The following is a 27438-nucleotide window of genomic DNA, read 5'->3' as shown; positions in this document are numbered from 1 at the left end:
GACATATCAGCACCCGGGAAATGAACTTGCTGACAGGCTGACCAAATAGGCTATCGGTAAACTGACTGTGGAGATTGACACACCATAAACTGATCTCAGATCGACCTTACGCCATAAAGTTTCTGGGATCTGGAATACCGAAGGGCATACCCTAATTACGCTAAATAAATTACGTCCTATAAAGGAGACAGTGAATATGTGGAGGGTCATCCGTGCGAGCCACTTGCAGGGACTCCATTGCTCTTTGCCAGCTCCACATCGGCCATACTTGGCTGACTCATGGTCATCTCCTCCATCGTGAGGACTGACCCCACTGTCGATGCACTTCTCGATTGACAGAAGCCCATATCTTGTAGGACTATCCCAACCTAGGTGTCCTGAGGTGGATGCTTAACTTTCCTGACGCTGTACCTGTAGTGTTAGGTGACAATGCCTCAACAGCTGAACATGGTGCTGTTTCTTCGACTTGATTTTTGTCTTTTCACTATCTATTTTTCTCTTGTCTTGTGTTTTTAGGCTAGAGATTTTAGTGTGTTGCAGGGTGGCTGGCTCATCCTGTTTATTCTTGTGCTCAGCCAGCCAAGGCCATGTGCTAAATTGTTTTAACACCTTCCACCAATTTTTCCCTTGTAGTTAATGTTTTCAATTTTGGCTTTTAACTTTCATTTCTTTTCTTCTGTGTAGTTACACAGTTGTATGCATTTTGCTTTTCCCTGGATTTCAGGTGATAGGATTCTTTTGGGATATGGTTTCAATCCAAGACCTGAGTGACTATGGAAAAAGAGACTGATAACCATGCAGTTTAGTCCCTTTGATCTACAAACCAACCAACCAACCTCACAGGTTGTGCCCTTTAACTCTAACAAACAATCATTCAACCACCCAACCAACCAATCACCTCTATGTTTGTGGCACCGTTTTATATTGACTGTTAAAAGCTGTAGTACCCATTAATTGTAATGGATGAAAGAGGAAACTGTTAAAATTGCCATCTAGGTTTAGGATTTCTGGGGTTTATTTAAATCTCTCTCTTAAGAGAAATGTTGGGATGGTTTGATGAGAAACAATAAGCCTAATTTCTTTCCAGGAGACGAGGTACTGACGGAAGTAAACCTGTGAGGACAAGTTGTGAGTCTTGTTTTGGCAGAGCACTTGCCTGAAGAAGGCGAAGGTTGCGAGTTCGAGTCTGTCTGGCACACATTTTAATCTGCCAGGAAGTTTTGCTAATTTCCTCCCCCATCATTCTACAATCTGAGCTTTTACTCCATTTTTACTTACCTTGTTGCTTATGGCAAATGAGATTCTGAATTTCTATCCTTGATGCATTGCTGGGCTACATATTTTGACCTGATTTATAGTTTTGCTCACTTGCTTAATAATCTTCCTGTAGAAATTTGGTTTCTTTTATTATGCTTAATTTTTATGTCAGTACACAATACTACTAATCTCAATTATTTTTACTTTTTTTTTTAAATTTTTGCAGGGATGTTGATTCTGACAGCGAATCAGGGAAAAAGGAGACAAAAGTGCAGTAAGTTGTGCAAATATGCTGTGGTTATTGTAGGAATAGATATGTACCTTCCATGAATAATATAATTGTAAATGACATTTTGGTGATCACTGGCAAATTCTGTCTTGTACTGTTGTACTATATCAGTATAGTGTGTGTGTGTGTGTGGGGGGGGGGGGGGGGGGTTAAGTTTAGATCCTGTTCAGATTATGTTAAAGAAAACGTCAAGATGTGACTGATACGGGAGGCGGGCATGGTCAGCTGCCTCCCACCCTCTTCCTCGTCCTCCCCCGCCCCCTCTGCCACCTCCTCTGCTTTCTGCTATGTACACTCATGTCCATGGCCTACCAAAACACCATGCTAAGTGAACACAGAACAAATCTAAAGTGAACCCGTGGAAGTATGCTTGTAAGTAATGATGCATACTAACAAAGTTGATTTTATCTCCAGTTTGGCAGTTCTGAGAAATATGGCTAAATGAATGTTTGTCATTTACCATTGTCAATCATAGTCCCTTTTTTTTAAATGGCATTACGTGGTGGACTTCTTACTTGTTTGGTCTGTAGGTCAGCAACAATAGTGCACAAGCTTGAGCTCGGATTGAAGGATCCTTACAACTTTCGATTCAGTAGGAAATGGAGTTCACAGATAGAGTGAGAGATATCAGCAAACGAAGCATTGTCATTTTGTCCAGTGGGCTTCTCATCTTGTACATGGGGCATACACAACTGTTGGTATCGATATGTGTCAATAGCAGACCCAGTTGTGTAAAAATTGATTTGTTGTGTTAACTGGTTTCAACCCTTAGACCATTTCCGAGTCATCAGCAGTTATTAACAACACAATTGTGTTATAAGCCTATGAATGAGCTAAAACCAGTTTGGACAAGAGTTATATTTTTAAGCAACTGTAGCTGCTACTGAACCAAACAAAATATTATTATGGAATGCCTTTAGAAGGAAAATTTTGTGGCAGATACTTATTTGTTTACTGTGGAAAAGATGACAAACAAAATTACTAACAAATAATTTGATCAGTGGATTGAAGAACCTCAGCTGCTGAATCAGGAGTAAGGACATGCCCAGGCCAAAATTTTGCAGACTACCAGGAGAGACAAAATATTTGGGAAACAATGTTTTGCTGTGTCTCTGTGTGAGGCATTTCAGCATCTGCTGGATGATCGCTCAATAATTTGATAATGAGAGTAAACTATGGCTGTCTCTTAGTAAGTACTGTAAAACACTTTGCGCAGTCAAACCTAGGTGCATACACCTGTAAGCAACAGTCAGTGCCTGGCAGGGCTGCAATTTCTTAAACACAGTGTGAAAGCTGAACTAATTAAGGCCACCATACACCACTCGTACAATGCATTATTATGAAGTGCACTAATGGATTCAAACAAAGATATGCCTGCCAATGTTCTAGTTGTCTCCAAGTAATAACTAACATCCAGGGAAGTGACTCTGAGATTATCATTAGTAAATGGATGTATAATTGTAAATCTTAGTATATATTGGAAAATTACAGTTGTTTTGATTTAATAACATCAGAGTGAGTTTTTAGTTAATCAAAGGGTAACTAACACCAATCTAGCCATGGTTCAAAATACATAAATTGTGTGAAAATAAAAGTAGTTTTAATGTACTTTCAACACATTACTGCAGCTGGCGCGTTTGATCCTTTCACTTCATTTCCTTTTCTTGAAAATGTAACACTTAGGTGCATTATTTATGTTTAACATATGTGATTAATTACCTCAATGTGCTAGATAATATTACAGATCCATGTCCTCACAAAATTACTTTTCAATGTGAGGCTAACAAATTGTTCACCATCACATAAATTGAAACATTCCTTAGCCAAAAGCCTTTAAATTCAGAAATGTGTCCTTCTGTAGCAGTTTGTAGAAATCAATCATGTTTTTGTAATTAATGAGTCCTTCAACATATTATTGCACTGTAAATCAATCACATGAAGTTGCAAACTGTCCACCACACATTCCACATTATGTCAAATGGATTTTAAAATATTTTTGAACATACTTTTCCATTTTTTGAAACTTTGAAACATCGTGAAAACTCATTTCATAGATAACTCGACTTCGTGCTGCACTGGACTGCTTTATAGACATTGACTGTTATTGAATTCAGAGTGGGGAAATGTTGAAATTTAATTTCATCCAGGTGTTTTGAAAAGAGGTAAAGATTCATTGTAAGTGTGTTCAAGTTGAAATATAATTTGAGGGTAAGATTTTGTTTTTTCTTTGCATAATCGAATTCACCATACTCAAATAATCCATAATTCCAACAGGAAAACCAAAATTAGTTGCTATTGGAGACAAGAAACTTAGTGCAAAGTGTTACCCTCTTGCTTCATTACTGGAAACTGAACTGTAGCTCTGAGTTCCCACATTTGTTTAACAGGTTTTTCTGAGTTGAGCTACCATATGTTTGCATGATAGGAATATATTTATGATGTGCTTCAATATCCCCTCAAAACAAGATAAACTACTGTTGACAGAGACCTCTTGCTGTAATAAAGTTCATGATTTTTATCTTAATATCCACAACTTGGCTCGTGTGTAATACCTACCATTTCAGTGCTTCCTGTAGTGTAATACTATGAATAAATGTGATTTTGTGTTCTGGGCATGTTTCTTGTACAGTTTGCTGAATTCTGTTAAGATGGCTAACATTATTAGTGGATAAATTCAATGATCCATAACTAGCAAAACTCACCATTCCCCATGAAAGGCCCCTATTGTCATTGTGTTCTTTGATTTTCATTAGCAAATCTCCTCCTGTTGTTCATAATTAATTGACTCTCAAAATCTAGTACTGTGTTATAATGAAATTGTCATTGCCATCACAGATAAAAGTGAAGCAGCTATCCAATGTCAGTTGTGTATGCACTTCAACCCAGTGCTAGGATGTGCCAGTCATATAGTTCACACCTTTTCACCAGGCAATGGCAGGAAACTGCAAGCTTTCTTGGTGCTAGACACTCAGAATAACTGTTGAACCAATTAACCATGTGTTGTAATCATGTATATTTATTAAGCCACATAACAACCCTACTTGACCTGTCAGTTATTGTTGTCACACTTGTGGCTAGCAGATTATCATTTTCCTGAGGTAGTGAAATTAATTAATGAATTGTTGAAGAACTTTTGGTAAGTACCTTGGGTTGGCTTCTCATCCAAATAATGATACTCAGTCAGTGGCAAGCACAGAGAGTTTAAAGTGATTTTATGTAAAGATATTGTGTTTCATAACATGTGAAATGTTTGATGCCAAATTGAAATTTATTACTTATGAGGAAAACCCATTAGATTTGATTTGTTTGATAACATTTATATAAAATAAAATTGACAAAGGCAAGTAGCTGATTTCGTAAAAGCTTTATTCCAGTTTATTTTGATTTCATCTTCAATGAAAACAGACTGTCACTGTTTTTTTCCCCTTTTTTCAAGTAAACTTAATTTTTCTGTAAATATTTCATTTAAATGAAAAAATAATCACACAGATATCCCATTTCTCTTTTAGATAACTGAAAAAGCCCACCAAATTGCATTCTGTCAGCGAATAGTTTGTTTGTATATATTGATTCACTCTCAATGTAGTACAAAGTGGTATAACTGTTTGTAGCATCTAGGAAGTAACTCCTCATATTTTCAGGTCACATGATAACTTGTATAGGGGAGCAATTGGAAGCATACGACTCTATCTCATTGAGCAACCACTTCACTTCTGCATGGATGGACTTTCATTCAGAGCAAGACAGAATGGGTATGTGTTTTTAAGATTTAGTGTTCATGTTTTATATGTTTTTCACAGAAACTTAACATTTTAAATGTGGATTATCAACCGTAGCATACAGTATCTCTTTACAAAAATATATGTCTCATTTCCGTTATATTTTGTGTACTTATGTACAGATGAGGCTGACATATTGTTTCTTATTTAAATATTCAGAGGTAAAGTAATAGATTCACACACAATTGGATGTTGATTTGGAACATAACACATGACAAGATTGACAACAGTAATTCTGCCATCATAATATTGACGATGAGGAACACTAACAGTGAAATCATTAATTTATAGATATTACGTTCTTGTAGTTATTCACAATTTTTATTCCATATTGGCAGCACTTTAAAGACAGCTGTTGTTATTAATTGATGACACACAAAACTTACCATATGGCGTCACTAGTACTGTTCAGTATATCAGCCTGCTTTTCTTGGTTGAATTATTGTGTGCTGCATTTTCTGGCGCATATCAGATTTGTGAGGTTCTGTGGTTTTGAAATGAAATTCACAGTAGCATGCTTGTAGTAATAGAAACAAATATGTGAAATTTGGTGCTGCAATTTTAATTTTTGTTCTTTTTAGAGAATTTCTGAAGGCTTCAAAAAGATAAGTTTCTCTTTCTAGTGGTCTTCTACAGTTTAGTGGTGTTGGAGGTATATTAATTGGATGTACTTAGCATTAATTAGGCAAGGCTGTTCCAACAGTTCCCCATTGAGCATCACCTCCCATCAGATTGCTCGTGGGCAGGTGCAGGTAGTATAACCTACCTGCCAGGCAGCTCTGTTGGATGTGTTATGCGCATATATGTACCACGTGGCCACTACTTCTGCTAGCAGGTGCGTGGCCAGAACAGTAGGCTGGAATAAGCTATGCACATCAGCTGGTTGCCTGTCTCTGTGCACCACTGATAATAGCCATCCAGCTGCCTGTGGGTGGGCACTTCAACTGGAACAATCTAAGTTAGACGGTTGATGGTAAGAGTGTTGATTGATTTTGTGAGGTGAAATCCTATTTCTGTATAGAGATAACTTTTGGGTGGTGAGTGCAGAAATGCCAAGAAGCAATAGCAGCATCATGTAGGATGATAATATACTGCACATGGTAAATACTTTTAACGGTTTTAAAGTTTTATTTAATATTTTCCTACTTTAGGTCTTTGACTTAGATCATGTGGTTTCCCCTGCTGAATGACTCAGTAGTTCATGGGAACAATGAAGTATGAATATCATGAGATTTAGGAAAATCATGCTAGTTTTAAATTACTGTGTTTGAATATGTTCTCATTCTAGACTGTGCTCATCATGAATTAGTTTTAATTATGGCTTGAAATAACAAATACAAATGAATCCCAAAATATGTCTTCAAGAAATGAAGTTTGGGGGAAATTAAATTCAAACAATTTGTCTTTTTTTCAATAGTCTGGTGTCTGTGATAAGGCCAACACCATTCACTTTAGAATACTAAGCAAGTATGTAAAGTTAGTTCAAGAACATTATAAGAAAGTGTGGCTGTGTGAAAATTTAAGTGATGGCAGCAAAAGTAGTGAGTGTAGGAAGACTTGAGATTTGAAGATACTGTTGGAATGATTTTTATTTATCTACTTTTTTAGTGACACAGGGCATGGGATAGGTCAAAACATGCACATAACCTATTGAATGAAAACAAAATTGAATAGTAAAATATGGCATTATGAAATGCTGGTAACGGTGGTGGCAAGCAGCAGTAGCAGCAGTAGCAGCAGCAGCAGCAGCAGCAACAACAACAACAACAACAACAAAAGTGGTGGTGGTGATAATAATACAATATAAGAATTTACTTCATTTTACAAATCTTAATAATGAGCTAGTGAAAGGTAAGATTTCAACCATGGTGGCCCATTAGAAGAAACCACCTCATCATTTCCTTGGATCTGCCATAGAAACTGCAGAAAATCCAATTCAGAATAGCTGTAATTGTTACACAAATTCAAAATTAGACATAAAATGTATACATTGAGTCATCAATGTCAGTCAACACACATCCTTTTTATTGACGATAGGTTTTATATAATCTTTTACAGAAAGAGCCAGCTGTTATGCACGTCAGACAACAGCAGCGTGTTTCATGCTGTTTCTTATGTTGAGCAGGAACTCATCACAGCTTTTTTGGTTGTGCTTTCTTTTCGGTGTCACTGTGTAATGAAAGATGTCCTCTGTTCTAGTTTTCTTTTGAGTTACTGGCATCTTATTCCATGTCAAGACCCATATAATTTCCCTCTGAAATATAGAGGCTTAATACAGCTTCTAGTTATGTGAATGTAAACAGATGTGCATTAGGTAGATACACTGAAGAGCCAAAGAAACTGGTACACCTGCCAATATCATGTAGGCCCCCTGCGAGCATGCAGAAGTGCCACAACATGGCGTGGCATGGACTCGACTAATGTCTGAATTAGTGCTGGAGGAATTGACACCACGAATTGTGCAGGTCTGTCCATAAATACCTAAGAGTATGATGAGATGGAGATCTCTTCTGAACAGCACATTACAAGGCATCCCTGATATGCTGAATAATGTTCACGTCTGAGGAGCTTGGTCATCAGTGGAAGTGTTTAAACTCAGAAGAGTGTTCGTGGAGCCACTGTAGCAATTCTGGATTTGTGGGGTGTCACATTGTCCTGTTGGAATTGCCCAAGTCGGTCGGAATGCACAATGGACATGAATGGATGCAGGTGATAAGACAAGATGCTTACCTACATGTAAACTGTCAGAGTTGTATCTAGACATATCAGGGGTCCCATATCACTCCAACTGCACATGCCTCACACCATTACAGAGCCTCCATGAGCTTGAACAGCCCCTTGCTGACATGCGGGGTCCATATGTTCACGAGTTTGTCTCTATATCTGTACACATCCATCCGCTTGATACAGTTTGAAACGAAACTCATCCAACCAGGCAACATACTTCCAGTCATCAACAGTCCAATGTCGGTGTTGACAGGCCAAGGCGAGGCGTAAAGCTTTGTGTCATGCAGTCAAGGGTACACAAGTGGGCCTTTGGCTCCAAAAGCCCATATTGATGATGTTCTGTTGAATGGTTCACATGTTGACACTTGTTGATGGCCCAGCATTGAAGTCTGCAGCAATTTGCAGAAGGGTTGCACTTCTGTCACGTTGAACGATTCTCTTCAGTCGGTGTTGATCCTGTTGTTGCAGGATCTTTTTCCAGCTGCAAAGATGTTGGAGATTTGATGTTTTACTGGATTCCTGATACGGTACACTCGTGGAATAGTCGTGCAGGAAAATCCTCGCTTTATCCCTACCTGGGAGATACTGTGTCCCATCGCTTGTGTGCTGGCTATAACACCACATTCAAACTCACTTAAATCCTTATAACCTACCATCGCAGCAGCAGTAATCGATCTATCAACTGTGCCAGACACTTGTTGTCTTATATAGGCATTGCCAACTGCAGCGCCATATCCTGCCTGTTTACATATCTCTGTATTTGAATATGCATGCCTATACCGGTTTCTTTGGCTCTTCAGTGTAGCTTCAGTCAGCTTCTGCATAGGTCATGGGTACATGCCTTCCTACATAGCTTACATTTACTGCGTCTTAGAAATATGGTTTCTTATGATGAAGCCACCATTATAAGAGAGAGCATAATTTTGTATAAGAAACTGGTGATACTGTGTTCCTTTGTAATTATGAATTAACCAGCTAGCAGCAAACCAACAGTGGCTTCTCTCCAGAACATTATTTGTTACAGTGGTATTTCCTATCATGAATCTGTAACAGTTATGCTTGTTTTGTCTACAAACAAAAGAGTTTCAGAGTTGACTGCTGCAATAGAATGCAATTGAAAAATGCAAATCAGAAAAAGTAGTGCACCTAGAGTGGAGTCCTCAGTAAAACCTCATGCCACTCCTCTAATCCTATAATACCCTAATTTACCTACTGATATATCATGATCTACATGAGCAGTCCTCTGGTCTTTATAATGGCCTCAATTCGGCAAGGAAGAGAGTCCACAAGTTTATGCTGATATGCCATATTTAGCTGAAGCCACTCAATAATAAGACACTGTAGAGCTACTAAATTGCAGGGCTGTTGGTTGCTACATTTCAACCTCTGTTCCAAGTAGTTCCAGCAGGCATTTTTGTGGGATTAAGATGGGTGATTTAGTGGGACATAAGAGATGGCGTAAGGTGCCTAAGTGTTCGTCAAACAAGGACCCTTTACATGCAAATCTTTGAACATAGCTGATACCTTGGAAGACAGGAGTGTCCACAACATAACTGATTGTGAAGATGTAAAAGATGAAGACATTTTGTTATAGAAAATGTTGGAATAAACACCCTGATTCATGTGTACAATAAAGTAAATGTGTAGGTTCAAGTGATATTACCAGACATATGCCTAAAATATCTCATAACTGTGCCCAACGTGAACTACACGCTCCACACTTCGTGGATTAAATGTTTCATTGGGCTGTCAGTGCAATTTGACACCTTACTGTTATTTCAAAAGAGGCAAAATTGTGACTCATTAGATCACACTGGATGCCTCCACTCAGCTTCTGTTCAGGGGCTTCTGTCTGTGCCACGACAGCAATGGCCTTTAGTGAGGTAATCAACTTCCGACATCCATTGCAAGTATTTTTCTTGAAGATGTTCACTCAGGATCTGGATGAGATGAATCTGCATTCATTGAAAGCAGCGATTCATACTGAGTTAGAAACTGATTGTCATTGACAATGCATGACACTCATTGTCTGTCCTTGTTGGTTAGAATCTTTTTATTACTACTGCTGCTCTTATGCCATATTATGTGATAGTGACTGGTACACCATTCCTTGTGGACAAATTGGATACTCCCCACAAACTGGACAGTCCCCAGTGGCACAGCAACATATATGGCAACTTCATTCATGGTTTGGTGGTGGGGACATCTGAACATGACAGCCTTTTTCTGCCAATATGTTACATCTCCATGTTGACTGAAATTACTGTGCTGATCTCATACAAACAACTGACACATACACACAGCTTCACTCTGTGACATAAGTTGTCAGTGGAGGTCCACCTGACAGTCCAGTACCAGTTCTACACCATCTGCAGTTGTCCAAATTGACAAGGGGTGACTGATATTTTTTCCTGTGAGCTTAGTTTGAACCACAGAATATACTTGATGGGAACATGTCATTGTTATTTATTTTTTTATTTATTTTTATTAATTGCTTCCACCATCCCATCCAATCAGGAATAAATTGATTGGTCAACTGATGGACTGTTCTTGAAACCAAACAGTGGCTCTACCATTGTGTTTTGTCCAAAAGGATAGGCAACTGCTGTGTAGGTTGAAAGTCAGTTATTTTCAAGGTATGTATTCCTCATAAGGATAGAAGCTGAAGTAATGAAATAAAATTTGTGCCAATGCCGGGACTTGTCATTCTGACAGGGTCAGCAAAGGAGTTGGAAGTGGAATTGGCACAAATTTTAATTCATTACTTCAGCTTTTATCCTTATTGAAGACTAAGTTGAGACTCAATATGTCTCCAGGAAAATGTAATTACATATGTATTCCTATTTCAGCGTTACATTGTGGAGGTGATTGGTAATGTTCCGTATTAAGCATTTGTGTTGTGTACATGACCTATTATTGTGATAGTTGCTAGATTATTTCCTGATAGTGAGTTGAATTTTCAGCAATTTGCAGGATGGGATCTGCGTATCTGGGATGATAATACAAAAATTTTTGGTAGTGAATCTTGGAGAAAAGAAAAGAAAATCATACCATATGATGCAGTGAGAACCATAAAGGCCTAAAGAACACTGTTATCAATTTTGAGATTGCATGCTTCTGATATGTGTTAATTTTATGGTGAATTGGCTTTATCTGTGCTGTAGGTCCACATTGTTTATAAACATTCATGAAACACTCTCTCACTGTTTCCAATATTCATTTTCATATGGACAGACGGCAGTTGTAAGAGTCAAGGGGCACCAAAGGAAAGCAGTGGTTGAGAAGGGAATGAGACAGGGTTGTAGCCTATCCCTAATGTTATTCAGTCTGTACATTGAGCAAACAGAAAAGGAACCAAAACAAAAATTTGGTGAAGGAATTAAAGTTCAGGGAGAAGAAATAAAAACATTGTTTGCCAATGACATTGTCATTTTGTCGGGGACAGCAAAGGAGTTGGAAGAGCAATTGAATGGAATGGACAGTCTCTTGAAAAAGAGGATATAAGATGAACATTAACAAAAGCAAAACAAGGATAATGGAATGTAGTGAAATTATGTCAGGCAATTCTGAATGAATTAGATTAGGAAATGGGGCACTAAAAGTAGTAATGAGTTTTCCTGTTTGGGCAGTAAAAGAACAAATGATGGTCAAAGTAGAGAGGATATAAAACAAGAAAAGCATTTCTGAAGAAGAGAGATTTATTAACACCGAATATAGATTTAAGTGTTAGGGTTGTCTTTTCTGAAGGTATTTGTTTGGAGTGTAGCTATTTATGGATGTAAAATGTGGATAATAAACAGTTCATACAAGAAGAGACTAGAGCTTTTGAAATGTGGCGCTGCAGAAGAATGCTGAAGATTAGATGGTTAGATCATGTAAATAATGGTGGAAGGGGGGGGGGGGGGGGGGGAGAGAGAGAGAGAGAGAGAGAGAGAGAGATTGTGGCACAACTTGATTAAATGAAGGGATTGGTTGATGGACATGGGGGGGGGGGGGGCACAAGGATTTGCCAGTTTGTAGATGTCCTGCAAAGTGACCACGTACATAGGTGGAAGGCAAATAGCAACCTTGAAACACAAAGACTTAACAAAACTACTATATTTCATGCGTAAGTGGCCAGACTGTTTTATCTGAACCTCAAGCCACAGAATGTGTGTAATGAAAATGATGATAACAAGGACCATGAAAAAGTTTGACGGTTTATACAGGGTGGTTTTTTCCACTGTGTACAAACTCAAGGGATTGATTGATGAGAGGATCCAGAACAAGAGAGGTCTAATGAACTTACATGCGGAAATACATGGTTTCCATGCTAGAGACCATTTATTCAATCATACATTGTTACAGCAGGGTGTATACAACCTGGGACAACCAGGAGATCCGGGAAAAACCCGGGAATTATTTAGAATTCCGGGAATTTTTCATTGTTTTAGTTTTCAGTTAAATTTTTGTGATTTTGACTGGTAAGAACCAATACTCTAACAAAGGATATTATTGTATCCCGCTACTGCAGAATAATACTGCAGCAACAAAACATGAATGGGAGGGGGAAAAAAAATGCGCCATATACAACAACAAAACAGTGCTCATACAAGCGTCTGCCAACAGTAAAGTGTGTCAAATGCTTTAGGAACACAATGCAATGCTTTATAACAACAAATTGCCTCAGATGAGTGTGACGTGACAACTGTTTAAATTAGATTCGTTTGAGCAGTTGCGGGCGGGCTCTTGTGCATGCGCAGTTAGTCACGTATTAGTAGTACCATCCCCCGCTTCTGGTTACGGAAGTGTGGCTGGACACCACTACTTAATATTGCCCCGGTTCGGAACTATCATAGATCCGGGGCTGATGCACAGAGCAGTCAGAGTTGTTGTGGGGAGGTGGGTCGTCTCCACGTGACCTGTGTTTACGTTAAGTGATTTTGTTGTTTCCTCTTCATTTATTGCTCTCACGTTAAATGATAGCAAAACGGATTTTTGTGGCTGGGAGCTATCAAATGAATTAAAGTATGTTCACATAATTAGGGCAGGCTAAAATATGTTAATAGTTTCAGATTTTATTTCCACCTTTGACAGTCAAACATTAATCGCCTTACAGAACAGTGAAGTTATTTTTGCTAAAGAGATTTGGCTTTTATTAATCCTTTCTACTGAGGCAGTCAATTTATTTGAAACGAAGTGTTTAATTTCACCCTATTGGCTAGTTTCAACTGTTCGCTGCATTTCAAGTGCACGTATGGCATTATGCTATAATAAAGAACCAAACATGAGTATTGGTACTCCAAGAAAATTTACATACGGATGTGCGTTTTAAACCGAATTATGTACTTTAGTATTCCAGAATGAGATTTTCACTCTGCAGCGGAGTGAGATATTTGCATCGTTATTAAAAATTTTACTGGCACATTTGTGTGTGTATCTTAAAGTGCAACACATGCAAAAAAGATCAACATTATATGTGGAATCTTAGCTTCTCTTCCGACTTATTAACCTTCGAGACCAACTTTAGTATTGTTCGCAAAATCCCGACGCTCTTGAAGTATCCTTTAATGTCTTGTTTCTTTTATGACATAATGTAAGATCTTTTAATGTTTTACACGTACGAACATATGGGCTTCCTGCGTCATCGTAGCTGCGCAAGCCCACTGACGCCAGTTATCTGGCGCTTTCTTGCAACTGCTGAAACGAATCTATTTCTAACAGGTCGCTGGAAAATATTGTGAATGGTGGTTTGAAAAGCATTACATTCAAAGCAGATTTCCTTTTACGCAAGATGAATTATGTGCGAGAAGGTACGATGACTTTCTTAAATCACAAAGCGTTTGACTCTCATTTAAAAATCAGTTCTTTGAGGATGACCATTTAGAAGTATTTCGAGCCCAGAAGATGAGACATTTGCATCGTTAATAAAATTTTTACTGGCACATTTGTGTGTGTATCTTAAAGTGCAACCCATGCAAAAAAGATCAACATTATATGTGGAATCTTAGCTTCTCTTCCAACTTATTAACCTTCGAGACCAATATTATATGTGAATGCTATGTATATTAATTTAAGCCATTAACTTTTCTTATTTGTGTATTCGCGCTACTTAAGAGTGATCTTGCTATTGGCTGACTACATCACGTGTCCTATTGCTGTCATCAGTTGGCGAGATCACGTGAATGAGCTATGACGCTTACAAAAGCACATCGCAATTTCAATGCTTCGCAAAGTGACATGCGTTATCTGGTGGAATTCAAATTTATACCTTCGTAATACGAAAATATGCATTGTACATGTTGCTGCACATCAAAGGTCTTCCAAACGTGTTTTTCCCTGAGTTTCGTTTTCTCAAGTGCTGGGAAATTCTACGTTGGTATATAAAACCATAAACATTCAAAGGATTGATGACTTTTACAGTGGCAAGGAAGAGTATACTGTCACTTAACGCGGAAAAAGTGTACTTTCATCTGGGAGAAAGTGTATTTTTAACCAGGAAATCTGGGAATTTTTTTTCCTTGTCCACGTATACACCCTGTACAGAGACTGTGGTCTAATACGGGCTGTACCATGCAGCCACATTTATAGTGTGTGTTGAAGCTTGTATGTGCTGTAGCATATTCTGTCACATACACTCAAATGCATCCAAACATTGTCAAAGGCAGCATGAATACACTGCTCCAGTGTCTTCACATCTGGAATGGCCTGTGCATACATGATACTTCAGAGGTGGCCCATGAACCAGAAATTGCACAGGTTGAGATCCGGTGAATGAGCAGGCCATGCAACTGGACTTCCTTGTCCGATCCATTGACCAGGGAAAACACGATTGAGATCCATCTGAACATTAGTGGTGAAGTGGGCTGGAGCACCATCATGTAGCAGCCACATAACTCTTCAAATCATCAATTGTGCTTCTTCCATTAGGGGAGGCAAAGTCACCCACAAGAAACACTGATAGTTCTGGCCTGTTATGTGACATGGAAGGAAGACTAGTCCCAGTATACAGTTGCCAATTATCCTGGTCCACACATTCCGGCTGCACCGATGCTGATGATTCGCTGTCACCATACTATGGGGGTTATGCACACTATCCCACAGATGCCTGTTATGAAAGTTAAAGATACCATTCTGCATAAAGGTGGCCTCATCTGTGAATAGGATGGATGACACAAATCCCAGAATTGTGGTTTCCTGGTGAAGAAACCAGTGACAAAACAGCTGCCAATGTGGAAGGTCTGTCGCTAGTAAGCCATGCACACACTGTCAGTGGTAAGGGTAGTAACAATTGTCGTGGAGAATGTTCCAAACAGTCGTCTGGCTTACCCTGCTCTGGCGGGCCAGCTACCTGGTACTGATGTGGAGGTCATCTTCCACAGTGTTAATCACATTTTCCTCAAAGTCTGGTGTCCAAACATTTTGGGTACGTCCTTCATTAGTTCCTGCTTCTTGAAATGACCCTGTCTCAGCCAAACGACGGAACACTGTTGCAAACAGTGAATGCTGCGGTTGTTGTCGGCAGGGATAGGTCTCTGATACAGCCTTGCTGGCGGCTGCCCATTGCCACCTGCCTTTCCTTAAGTAAACACCACGTTAGCACTCTTGATTTGAATACGGAACCATTGTGTACAACTCTGTATCACATCCACTACAAGGTGAGTTGGCAAGAGGAGTGACTTGGACACAACACTACCAATTACTATGGCAGGAGGGTGCTCTAGGGCATGATGTATGGGGAATAGTATCGCCCTCTAGGAGAAAACAATGCATACTGTAACTGTGGCTGCATGGTACAGCGCATTTTAGACCACCATCTCTGTAACAAAGTATGATTGAATAAATGGTGTCTAGCATGGAAACCATGCATTTTCTGACACAAGTTCATTATACATTTTTTGTTTCATATTCTTTTTTGTTTCATATCCTCTCATTGATCACTCCATAGAGTTTGTACACAGTGGAAAAAATCATCCTGTATAATTCACTGTCACTTTCAATTTCGGCTGTGTCGGTACTTTGAGATTCAGTGTCAGCTAAGCCTGTGCAGGATGAGCTTTCGTGTCACACAGTCTCTGTATTAAAGGAGTCATCACTAGAGGTGTTAGTATGAATTAGAATGTCATCAGCTACAATTTTCATTACACCATCATGCCTCTTATAATTGGGTAGCACCTTTTGCACTTTCCTGTTGTACCCTTTCCAGTCATTTGGAGTGACAGAATTGAGGGCATCGTCTGTAAATTTCTTGAGATTGGCTGCAGACATGTTGCCAGAGCGTTGTGCTCCCTCACGCTAGTTCATTTGCATTCAGATTGTAATTGTCGGACAACAAGCGAATCACAGTGTGGCCTACACTCTTAGCTAGTTTGTCTGTTACATACATATTTTCACTTAGTTAATTTGCCTGCACCAGAGCTTTACAGCTCAACCTTTGTCATGCTGTTATTGCACTCCTTTTTTTGCAGCTATTCTACCATTGCCACCCTTGGGCAGTATTTTGATGGTGTTTCGTCCACCTGCCAGCAGTGATACAATGCATTGTCCATGACAATGAGAGAATTTTGTGTAAGATTTGGGAGCACGGTCTCTGAAAACCTTGTCTCAAAATTCGCAGAGTTCATCTGGCCATGATAATCTCCTTGTGTCGATTTTGTGCAGGACTTGAGCTCCACTTGCTTCATAAAGCCAGTTTTTGAGCCAACACTTGCCACCATCATCCTTCTGGGGGCTCTTCCCCATGACCTAACACCCAATACATCTTGTGGTCTCTGCTAACATCTGCCACACGTGAGATTGCTGTCAATCCATGCCTCATAAAGATAAAAAAAATGTTTTGTTGAGGTTCCCTAATGCTCCTGCTGTGTGCAAGGATGTGAGACCTCCGAAGAACAATGCCACCATGGTCTATCAAATATACAGCTGTACTTGTGTACAGTACAAATTAGAATTAAAATGGACCTTTCCTTTCCTGGAGTACTAGATGATTCACCTGGATGAGAGCTTGCAAACTATCTAATCCTGTCTGTGGTTCATACAGTTTTTACAGCTCTCTTATGGGCCTAAATGAAAGGTTGTAGGAATTTTTTGCTTTCCTTTTCCACCTCACAGCGCTTCAACATATTATGCACCATTTTACAGGCACCAATTTGTACTAGGGATCTCCCTTTCCCTTTTAGAGGTTGCAGGAGTCGTACTCAAACCTCATGATGGGCTTGGAGTAGTGTCTTTGCTCATTTCAAAATAAGAGATGAGCAATAAGCAATGCACAGCACAAAGCAAAACAAAATGGAGAATACACAAGGCATTTGGTAATCATTGGCAGTGCTGGAAAAGTGGTGGGACAGACCCAACATGTACTGGTAACATCAGCACCCATAGATCACAATACCCCCACCTCAAACTGCCACAATACAGTATCTAAACAATATTACCATCGGTATTAGATTTTTTTACTGACATGATAGATATATTGGTTATGTAATTTTTTTAGGGAATTGTAACAAACACACATGAATGCAATGAAGATGTACATATAACTAAAGTAAGAGACTATTGAGAACTGTTGAACGATGAGTCTGACTTGTGTTGGTTTCGTTAATTCTGTATGCATATATCGAACCAGGCTTGTCTCGTTTATGTGTGGTCCACATGAAATAGCATGAGGCAGGATCATGCATGTTGTTTATGGTTCAATTTCTTTACCACGTGCCGCGCTCGTGATTGTAGGCAAAGGGGACTACTGATACCCTATATATGAAAATTTGGTGAATTACAGACAAATGTAAGAAAAATAGCATAGTCAAGGGAAAACACACTAAACAAGAAGATTACATACTGGATAACCACAGCGACTGCATAGAAGCGATGGAAAAAACAGATGCCTATAAATATCTAGGATACAGACAAAAAATAGGAATAGATAATACAAATATTAAAGAAGAACTAAAAGAAAAATATAGACAAAGACTAACAAAAATACTGAAAACAGAATTGACAGCAAGAAACAAGACAAAAGCTATACATACTTATGCTATACCAATATTGACCTACTCATTTGGAGTAGTGAAATGGAGTAACACAGACCTAGAAGCACTCAATACACTTACACGAACACAATACCATAAATATAGAATACATCACATACATTCAGCAACAGAAAGATTCACATTAAGCAGAAAGGAAGGAGGAAGGGGATTTATCGACATAAAAAACCTACATTATCGACAGGTAGACAATTTAAGAAAATTCTTTATAGAACGAGCAGAAACTAGCAAAATACACAAAGCAATCACTCATATAAATACATCGGCTACACCATTGCAATTTCATAACCACTTCTACAACCCTTTAGATCACATAACATCAACAGACACGAAGAAAATAAATTGGAAAAAGAAAACACTACATGGCAAGCACCCGTATCATTTAACACAGCCACACATCGATCAAGACGCATCCAACACATGGCTAAGAAAAGGCAATATATACAGTGAGACGGAAGGATTCATGATTGCAATACAGGATCAAAGAATAAACACCAGATATTACAGCAAGCATATTATTAAAGATCCCAATACCACAACAGATAAATGCAGACTTTGCAAACAACAAATAGAAACAGTAGATCACATAACAAGCGGATGTACAATACTAGCAAATACAGAATACCCCAGAAGACATGACAATGTAGCAAAAATAATACATCAACAGCTTGCCTTACAACATAAACTTATAAAACAACACGTTCCCACATACAAGTATGCACCACAAAGTGTACTGGAGAATGATGAATTCCAATTATACTGGAACAGAACCATTATAACAGATAAAACAACACCACATAACAAACCTGACATCATACTCACCAATAAAAAGAAGAAATTAACACAACTAATCGAAATATCCATACCCAATACAACAAATATACAGAAGAAAACAGGAGAAAAAATTGAAAAATACATCCAACTGGCTGAGGAAGTCAAGGATATGTGGCATCAGGATAAAGTTGACATTATACCAATTATACTATCAACTACAGGAGTCATGCCACACAATATCCACCAGTACATCAATGCAATACAGCTACATCCAAACTTATATATACAACTACAGAAATCAGTAATTATTGATACATGTTCAATTACCCGAAAGTTCCTAAATGCAATATAACATATACCGTACTGTTAAAAGGAAGTGACGCTTGATCAAGGTCCGTGTCACTCCGTTTTTAACCAGACTTAACGTCTGAGAAAGTGAAGAAATAATAATAAACAAAGGTCGCTGCACTACGCATACATTGATTACCAAAAAGCTTTTGATAGTGTACCCCATTCATGGGTACTACAAATATTGGAAATATACAAAGTAGATCCTAAATTGATACAGTTCCTAAACATAGTAATGAAAAATTGGAAAACCACACTTAATATCCAAACAAATTCAAATAATATCACATCACAGCCAATACAGATTAAGCGTGGAATATACCAAGGAGACTCATTAAGTCCTTTCTGGTTCTGCCTTGCTCTGAACCCACTATCCAACATGCTAAACAATACAAATTATGGATACAATATTACTGGAACATACCAACACAAAATCACACATTTGTTATACATGGATGATCTAAAACTACTGGCAGCAACAAATCAACAACTCAACCAATTACTAAAGATAACAGAAGTATTCAGCAATGATATGAATATGGCATTTGGAACAGAAAAATGTAAGAAAATAGCATAGTCAAGGGAAAACACACTAAACAGGAAGATTACATATTGGATAACCACAGCGACTGCATAGAAGCGATGGAAAAAACAGATGCCTATAAATATCTAGGATACAGACAAAAATAGGAATAGATAATACAAATATTAAAGAAGAACTAAAAGAAAAATATAGACAAAGACTAACAAAAATACTGAAAACAGAATTGACGGCAAGAAACAAGACAAAAGCTATAAATACTTATGCTATACCAATATTGACCTACTCATTTGGAATAGTGAAATGGAGTAACACAGACTTAGAAGCACTCAATACACTTACACGATCCCAATGCCACAAATATAGAATACATCACATACATTCAGCAACAGAAAGATTCACATTAAGCAGAAAGGAAGGGGATTTATTGACATAAAAAACCTACATTATGGACAGGTAGACAATTTAAGAAAATTCTTTCTAGGACGAGCAGAAACTAGCAAAATACACAAAGCAATCACTCATATAAATACACTCCTGGAAATTGAAATAAGAACACCGTGAATTCATTGTCCCAGGAAGGGGAAACTTTATTGACACATTCCTGGGGTCAGATACATCACATGATCACACTGACAGAACCACGGGCACATAGACACAGGCAACAGAGCATGCACAATGTCGGCACTAGTACAGTGTATATCCACCTTTCGCAGCAATGCAGGCTGCTATTCTCCCATGGAGACGATCGTAGAGATGCTGGATGTAGTCCTGTGGAACGGCTTGCCATGCCATTTCCACCTGGCGCCTCAGTTGGACCAGCGTTCGTGCTGGACGTGCAGACCGCGTGAGACGACGCTTCATCCAGTCCCAAACATGCTCAATGGGGGACAGATCCGGAGATCTTGCTGGCCAGGGTAGTTGACTTACACCTTCTAGAGCACGTTGGGTGGCACGGGATACATGCGGACGTGCATTGTCCTGTTGGAACAGCAAGTTCCCTTGCCAGTCTAGGAATGGTAGAACGATGGGTTCGATGACGGTTTGGATGTACCGTGCACTATTCAGCGTCCCCTCGACGATCACCAGTGGTGTACGGCCAGTGTAGGAGATCGCTCCTCACACCATGATGCCGGGTGTTGGCCCTGTGTGCCTTGGTCGTATGCAGTCCTGATTGTGGCGCTCACCTGCACGGCGCCAAACACGCATACGACCATCATTGGCACCAAGGCAGAAGCGACTCTCATCGCTGAAGACGACACGTCTCCATTCGTCCCTCCATTCACGCCTGTCGCGACACCACTGGAGGCGGGCTGCACGATGTTGGGGCGTGAGCGGAAGACGGCCTAACGGTGTGCGGGACCGTAGCCCAGCTTCATGGAGACGGTTGCGAATGGTCCTCGCCGATACCCCAGGAGCAACAGTGTCCCTAATTTGCTGGGAAGTGGCGGTGCGGTCCCCTACGGCACTGCGTAGGATCCTATGGTCTTGGCGTGCATCCGTGCGTCGCTGCGGTCCGGTCCCAGGTCGACGGGCACGTGCACCTTCCGCCGACCACTGGCGACAACATCGATGTACTGTGGAGACCTCACGCCCCACGTGTTGAGCAATTCGGCGGTACGTCCACCCGGCCTCCCGCATGCCCACTATACGCCCTCGCTCAAAGTCCGTCAACTGCACATACGGTTCACGTCCACGCTGTCACGGCATGCTACCAGTGTTAAAGACTGCGATGGAGCTCCGTATGCCACGGCAAACTGGCTGACACTGACGGTGGCGGTGCACAAATGCTGCGCAGCTAGCGCCATTCGACGGCCAACACCGCGGTTCCTGGTGTGTCCGCTGTGTCGTGCGTGTGATCATTGCTTGTACAGCCCTCTCGCAGTGTCCGGAGCAAGTATGGTGGGTCTGACACACCGGTGTCAATGTGTTCTTTTTTCCATTTCCAGGAGTGTACATCGGCTACACCACTGCAATTTCATAACCACTTTTACAACCCTTTAGATCACATAACATCAACAGATACGAAAAAAGTAAATTGGAAAAAGAAAACACTACATAGCAAGCACCCGTATCATCTAACACAGCCATATATCGATCAAGACACATCCAACACATGGCTAAGAAAAGGCAATATATACAGTGAGACGGAAGGATTCATGATTGCAATACAGGATCAAAGAATAAACACCAGATATTACAGCAAGCATATTATTAAAGATCCCAATACCACAACAGATAAATGCAGACTTTGCAAACAACAAATAGAAACAGTAGATCACATAACAAGCAGATGTACAATACTAGCAAATACAGAATACCCCAGAAGACATGACAATGTAGCAAAAATAATACATCAACAACTTGCCATACAACATAAACTAATAAAACAACATGTTTCCACATACAAGTATGCACCACAAAATGTACTGGAGAATGATGAATACAAATTATACTGGAACAGAACCATTATAACAGATAAAACAACACCACATAAAAAACCTGACATCATACTCACCAATAAAAAGAAGAAATCAACACAACCAATCGAAATATCCATACCCAATACAACAAATATACAGAAGAAAACAGGAGAAAAAATTGAAAAATACATCCAACTGGCTGAGGAAGTCAAGGACATGTGGCATCAGGATAAAGTTGACATTATACCAATTATACTATCAACTACAGGAGTCATGCCACACAATATCCTCCAGTACATAAACACAATACAGCTACATCCAAACTTATATATACAACTACAGAAATCAGTAATTATTGACTACCCGAAAGTTCGTAAATGCAATGTAACATATACCGTACAGTTAAAAGGAAGTCACGCTTGATCAAGGTCCGCGTCACTTTCCATTTTTGACCAGACATAACGTCTGAGAAAAGAAAGAATAATAATAATAATAATAATAATAATAATAATAATAATCCTAAATATTAATTGAAATTTTGTTACATGAATTGGATACTTTTTTTTTATATAGGAAGTGTAGGATTTTGAGATTTGGTTAAAAAAGCTAGTCAGACTTGTGAGACTGGTGGTTTGCCTACATTTTGATTTTCACAAATATTTATTTTTCCCAAAAGTTTGTGCCTGTGCTTTGGGCCATTACAGTTCTCAGTGCCTTATACGGATGTTCTGTACAAAGAAGTTCCCATATAAATAGTGTGATGATTAATTATAATATTGAAACTGCTATATCCTGCTATTATAGCTGCACTCGTGAATGATGGTAGTCGAGTTCAGTCTTGTTCTGCGCACCTATGTCACACATTCTCTCACAGCCAATGAGCATTCAGCAGTGTTATGAGCACTCTGCTATGAATATCATGGCCAATGCGAGCATAAAACTTGATCATAGCAAGTTATTTACTGAATTTTAATTCTATTTGTTGCTTGTTGTCATCACTGATGGTGGTGGAAAGTGACAAATTCTATGTAAGTAAGCATGAGACATAATTTGCAGGATACATGCTTTCTTCAAGTGTAAAGCAAGTGTATGAATATACTGCAACTGTCGCTTGGAACCAGCAACTGTATAATCTCCACCCATGCCTCAACCTGTGCGAACTGCCACCATTTGTGAATCGGACTATAATTTGTGTGTGTGTGTGTGTGTGTGTGTGTGTGTGTGTGTGTGTGTGTGTGGGCGCACGCACACCGATTGTAGTGTTGCTGTGCATGTGTACTTAAATTAATTGCCAACCATATCATCAGGGGCCAGCCACTAGATGCCACCCGTAGGAAGCTTGCACACTGCATGGTCTCTGCCGTGCCACCTACTAGTGACTTGCATCTATATACGCGCAAAGTAGTGCTGACTCACCCTCCAATCATGTGGTAACTGGGTAATATATGAAACCGATCCAAGTAACACAAATATGGCTTTATTCATAAACCTCTAAATAATAACAGAAAATAGCCTGTTGTGACTCCACATATAACAAGACAAAAGAATCACACAGAAGGTGCAACATATGTGATGCACAGAACAACTGATGTGAACAGTACAAACTAAAAGAACATAGTGAGTGTCAGCTTCTCCACATGTATATAGACATGAGTTGCTGGTAGGTGGCCTGGTGGAGACCGTGCTGTGTGCACACTTCCTACACACAGCCTCTAGTGCCCAGCCCGCACTGATTAAGTTGGCAGTTGATTTAAGTAAACACGCTCGGCGACACTACACTTGGTGCACTCATGCTCACACACACTAGTAGCAAGATACAATAAAATCTCGTCGCAATGTTGTTATGATCTTAACATCTGTTTTGTTGCAGATCTCCAGGACAATACGGAGAAAATACTTCATCGAGGTTAATAGTTCCAAAACACATTCCAGTTCCAAGCATACCTCAAGATGGAAGTATGATATTTGAAATGCTGATGTTTATTTTCACGGTGGCCTCATCATTTTTACAGTTCCTCCACTTGTATCGAACAGTTTGGTGGCTGCCACAATCACATACGAAGTATACTATGGTAAGTTTGAAATTGATCTCAGATTATACTAAATACATCATTAATTCCAGAAACATGTAGTGTGAGGAGATTCTTGTGGATACGGAACATATTAAAAATGCAATGTAGAATAACAGTTCATCCCGCAGATCCATATTGAAGACATTCTCCAGATTTTGGGAGGGGGGGGGGAGGAGGAGGAGGAGGGTAATTTCCATTTACAGAGTAAAACAGTAATAACATAATTTCTATAGTATTATGATCAAGCATAAATTTTGAATGCTTACTCACATTTATACATGGCACTGCACTTCGAAATGGGCAGAAGCCAAATGTTACATAGCATTCACAATGTGTATTATTTTATATACATCAATAGTTTTACTAGGAAAATTGTCAGTGGGTTTGCGGAAGTTGACCAACAGTAATATCTTGAGGTTCCTCTTAGGGTTGTTAACTAAACCCATTGACAAGGAAAGTCAATGGCCCTAAGTTGGAAAGCCATCTAAGACCACCTGTATTGATAGGAGTCTGTCATTTGCTCCTCAGAGTAATATGCTCCTCTGCCTTTTCTGGTTGTACAAGTCTCCTCCTTCATGATAGGCCATTATTTTTTAATTTCATTACAAGATGTATCTTCTCATAATGTATCTGCTTAGATATCTGAATTAATTTTTCCGTATTCTGCTGTACGCCTTGTAATCAGCTATAATGTCAGCATTAAAGCTGTTCCTTGCTAAGAGAGAATCACATCTCCCCCTCCCCCACACATTTATTCCTATCGCTATGTCGTCGGTATAGCTGAACATTACAAAATCAGTGGCTGAACAATACAAAATCAGTGGTGACTATGTCGCTGGTGTAAAAGTTAAATAAAGGTGGGGCTAGAATTGAACCCTGTGGGAGACCGTTTTTTGTGGTATAGGATTTACTTATAGTTTCTCCAGTGTTTAGCTTGCTTCTATAAATGATGTTAGGGCAAGAACTTGCTTACAGCAACTTCAGTTTGCATGAAATCCTGCTTGGTGTTGAGGGGTTATGTCATCAATTATTGAATACATTAGGTTATATGGTAATCCTTCAAACATGTTGTAGCAAATGTGTAGTAGTGTGGTTAGTTAATAGCTCACTGGATCGTCTTTGGGTTTTTATGGCTTGAGTATAGCAATAGTTTTTGCAATTTTAAATTGCTGAGGGATTTTTCTGATGTCCAGTATTTCATTGTAAAATTGTAGTAACCACTGTCATGCTTTCCTTCCTAGTTGTTTAATGAGCTTGGGACATATGCCATCTAGTCCAGCTGTTTACCTGTTTTTGAGAGATTTGAATGCTATGCCATGTAATTTTCTTGGGCGCGAAGGAAGAGATTGGGATCTTCTGTTTTTTCCCCTCTTGTCACTAAATTTTGCTTTATTTCTTTTTCAAAAACTGAATCAAAATGGAAATTTCCTGTGTGTTTCTTTATGTGTAAGCCTACGTGGCTTGGCAAGGTGTTATGTCAAATTCTTGATTCAGGACAACTCTTGCTACACCTAGTTTCCACAGGAGGGACCATGCTTTCCTACTGCTGTTAGTGAAATTTAGATTATTTATAGATTCTACCCATCTTTTCTTGCGTGATTCATTAGTAGATTGTAAGATCCTGTCTCCTGGGGATTGGTTGTCCATTCTTTGATATTTTCTATGTGGACATCTACATCTGCATATACATCTAAAGCTACATGCATACTCTGCAAACCACCATATGGTGTATGGCATAGGGTTCCCTGTACCACTACTAGTCATTTCCTTTCCTCTTCCACTCACAGCTAGAACGAGTGAAAAATGACTGCCTATATGCCCCTGTATGAGTCCTGATTTGTCTTATCTTTGTGGTCCTTACACAAAATGCATGGCGGCAGTAGAATCGTCCTGACGTCGACCTCAAATGCCAGTTTTCTAAATTTTCTCAACATTGCTCCTTGAAAAGAATGTTGTCTTCCCTTCAGTGATTCCCATTTGAGCTACTGAAGCATCACCATACTACTTGCATGTTGTTCTAACCTACTGGTAACAAATGTAGCAGCCTGCCTGCAAATTTCTTCAATATCTTTATTTAATTCGACCTGGTGCAGATTCCAAACACTTGAGCAGTACTCAAGAATCGGTCGCACTAGTGTCCTATATCCTGTCTCCTTTATAGCTGAACCACACTCCCTGAAAATTTTCCCAATAAACCGGAGTCAACCATTCGCCTACCCTACTACAATCCTTACATGCTCATTCCATTTCATGTCACTTTGCAACATTATGGATAGATATTTCATTGATGTGACTCTTGTCAAGCAGCACGCTACTAGTGCTGCATTTGAACATAACGGGTTTGTTTTTCCTACTCGTCTACATTAAACTACATTTTTCTACGCTTAGAGCTATTTCCCATCGATCACACCAACTAGAAATTTTGTCTGTGTCCTCCTACAGTCACTCAAACATGACACCCTCCTGTGCACCACAGTACCATCAGCATATAGCCACAGATTGCTACTCATCCTGTCCGTGAGGTCCTTAATGTATGTAGAAAATAACAGCGGCTCTATCACAGATCCTTGGAGCATTCCTGGCGATACCCTTGTCTCTGACAAACACTTGCTGTTGTGGGCAACATAGTGAGTTATGTTACTTAAGAAGTATCTGAGCCACTCGCATATCTGAGAACCTATTCCATACGCTTGGGCCTTCAACAGTCTGCAGTGGGGAACGGTGTCAAACACTTTCCAGAAATCTTGGAATATGGAATCCACCTTTCCTCTTCCATCATGTGAGAAAAGGGCAAGCCAAGTTTCACACAAATGATGCTTTCTAAATCCATACTGATTTGTGGACAGAAGCTTAGTGTGTCAGAAATTTATTATATGTGAATTGAGAATTTTCAAGAATTCTGCAGCAAACCAACATTAAGGATATTGGTCTGCAAATATGTGGGTCCACTCTTTTAGTCTTCTTATATACAGAAGTCTCCATGTGTATTTCAGTCACTTTGGACTTTGCGCTGGGTGAGAAATTCGCAATAAATGCAGGCTAAGTATGGTGCCAGTGCCACAGGGTACTCTCTGGAAAACTGATTGGATCTCCATCTGGACCTGACGATTCATTTGTTTTGAACTCCTCTAGTGGCCCCTCTTTGCCAGGGATGCCTATTTCTATGTCCTCCATGCAGGAGTTTGTATGGCAGTCAAATGACT

General features: G+C 39.4%; 1 protein-coding gene across 3 annotated transcripts in view; it reads left to right on the top strand.

The window, feature by feature from the left end:
* Nucleotides 1-27438, top strand: part of LOC126248374 (transmembrane protein 39A) — a 194664-nt gene that overhangs the window by 31584 nt on the left and 135642 nt on the right. For all 3 annotated transcript variants that reach the window (XM_049949302.1, XM_049949304.1, XM_049949303.1), the window contains exons 3-5: nt 1484-1531; nt 5188-5298; nt 24034-24235. In XM_049949302.1, coding sequence (XP_049805259.1) covers nt 1484-1531; nt 5188-5298; nt 24034-24235 — 361 coding nt within the window. The remainder of the gene's footprint in view (nt 1-1483; nt 1532-5187; nt 5299-24033; nt 24236-27438) is intronic.

The sequence above is a fragment of the Schistocerca nitens genome, chromosome 3 (assembly GCF_023898315.1).
Source record: "Schistocerca nitens isolate TAMUIC-IGC-003100 chromosome 3, iqSchNite1.1, whole genome shotgun sequence".
In the NCBI taxonomy this organism is placed as follows: domain Eukaryota; kingdom Metazoa; phylum Arthropoda; class Insecta; order Orthoptera; family Acrididae; genus Schistocerca; species Schistocerca nitens.
The sequence above is the reverse complement of the archived record's forward strand: the minus strand, read 5'-3'. Positions and strand labels throughout refer to the sequence as shown.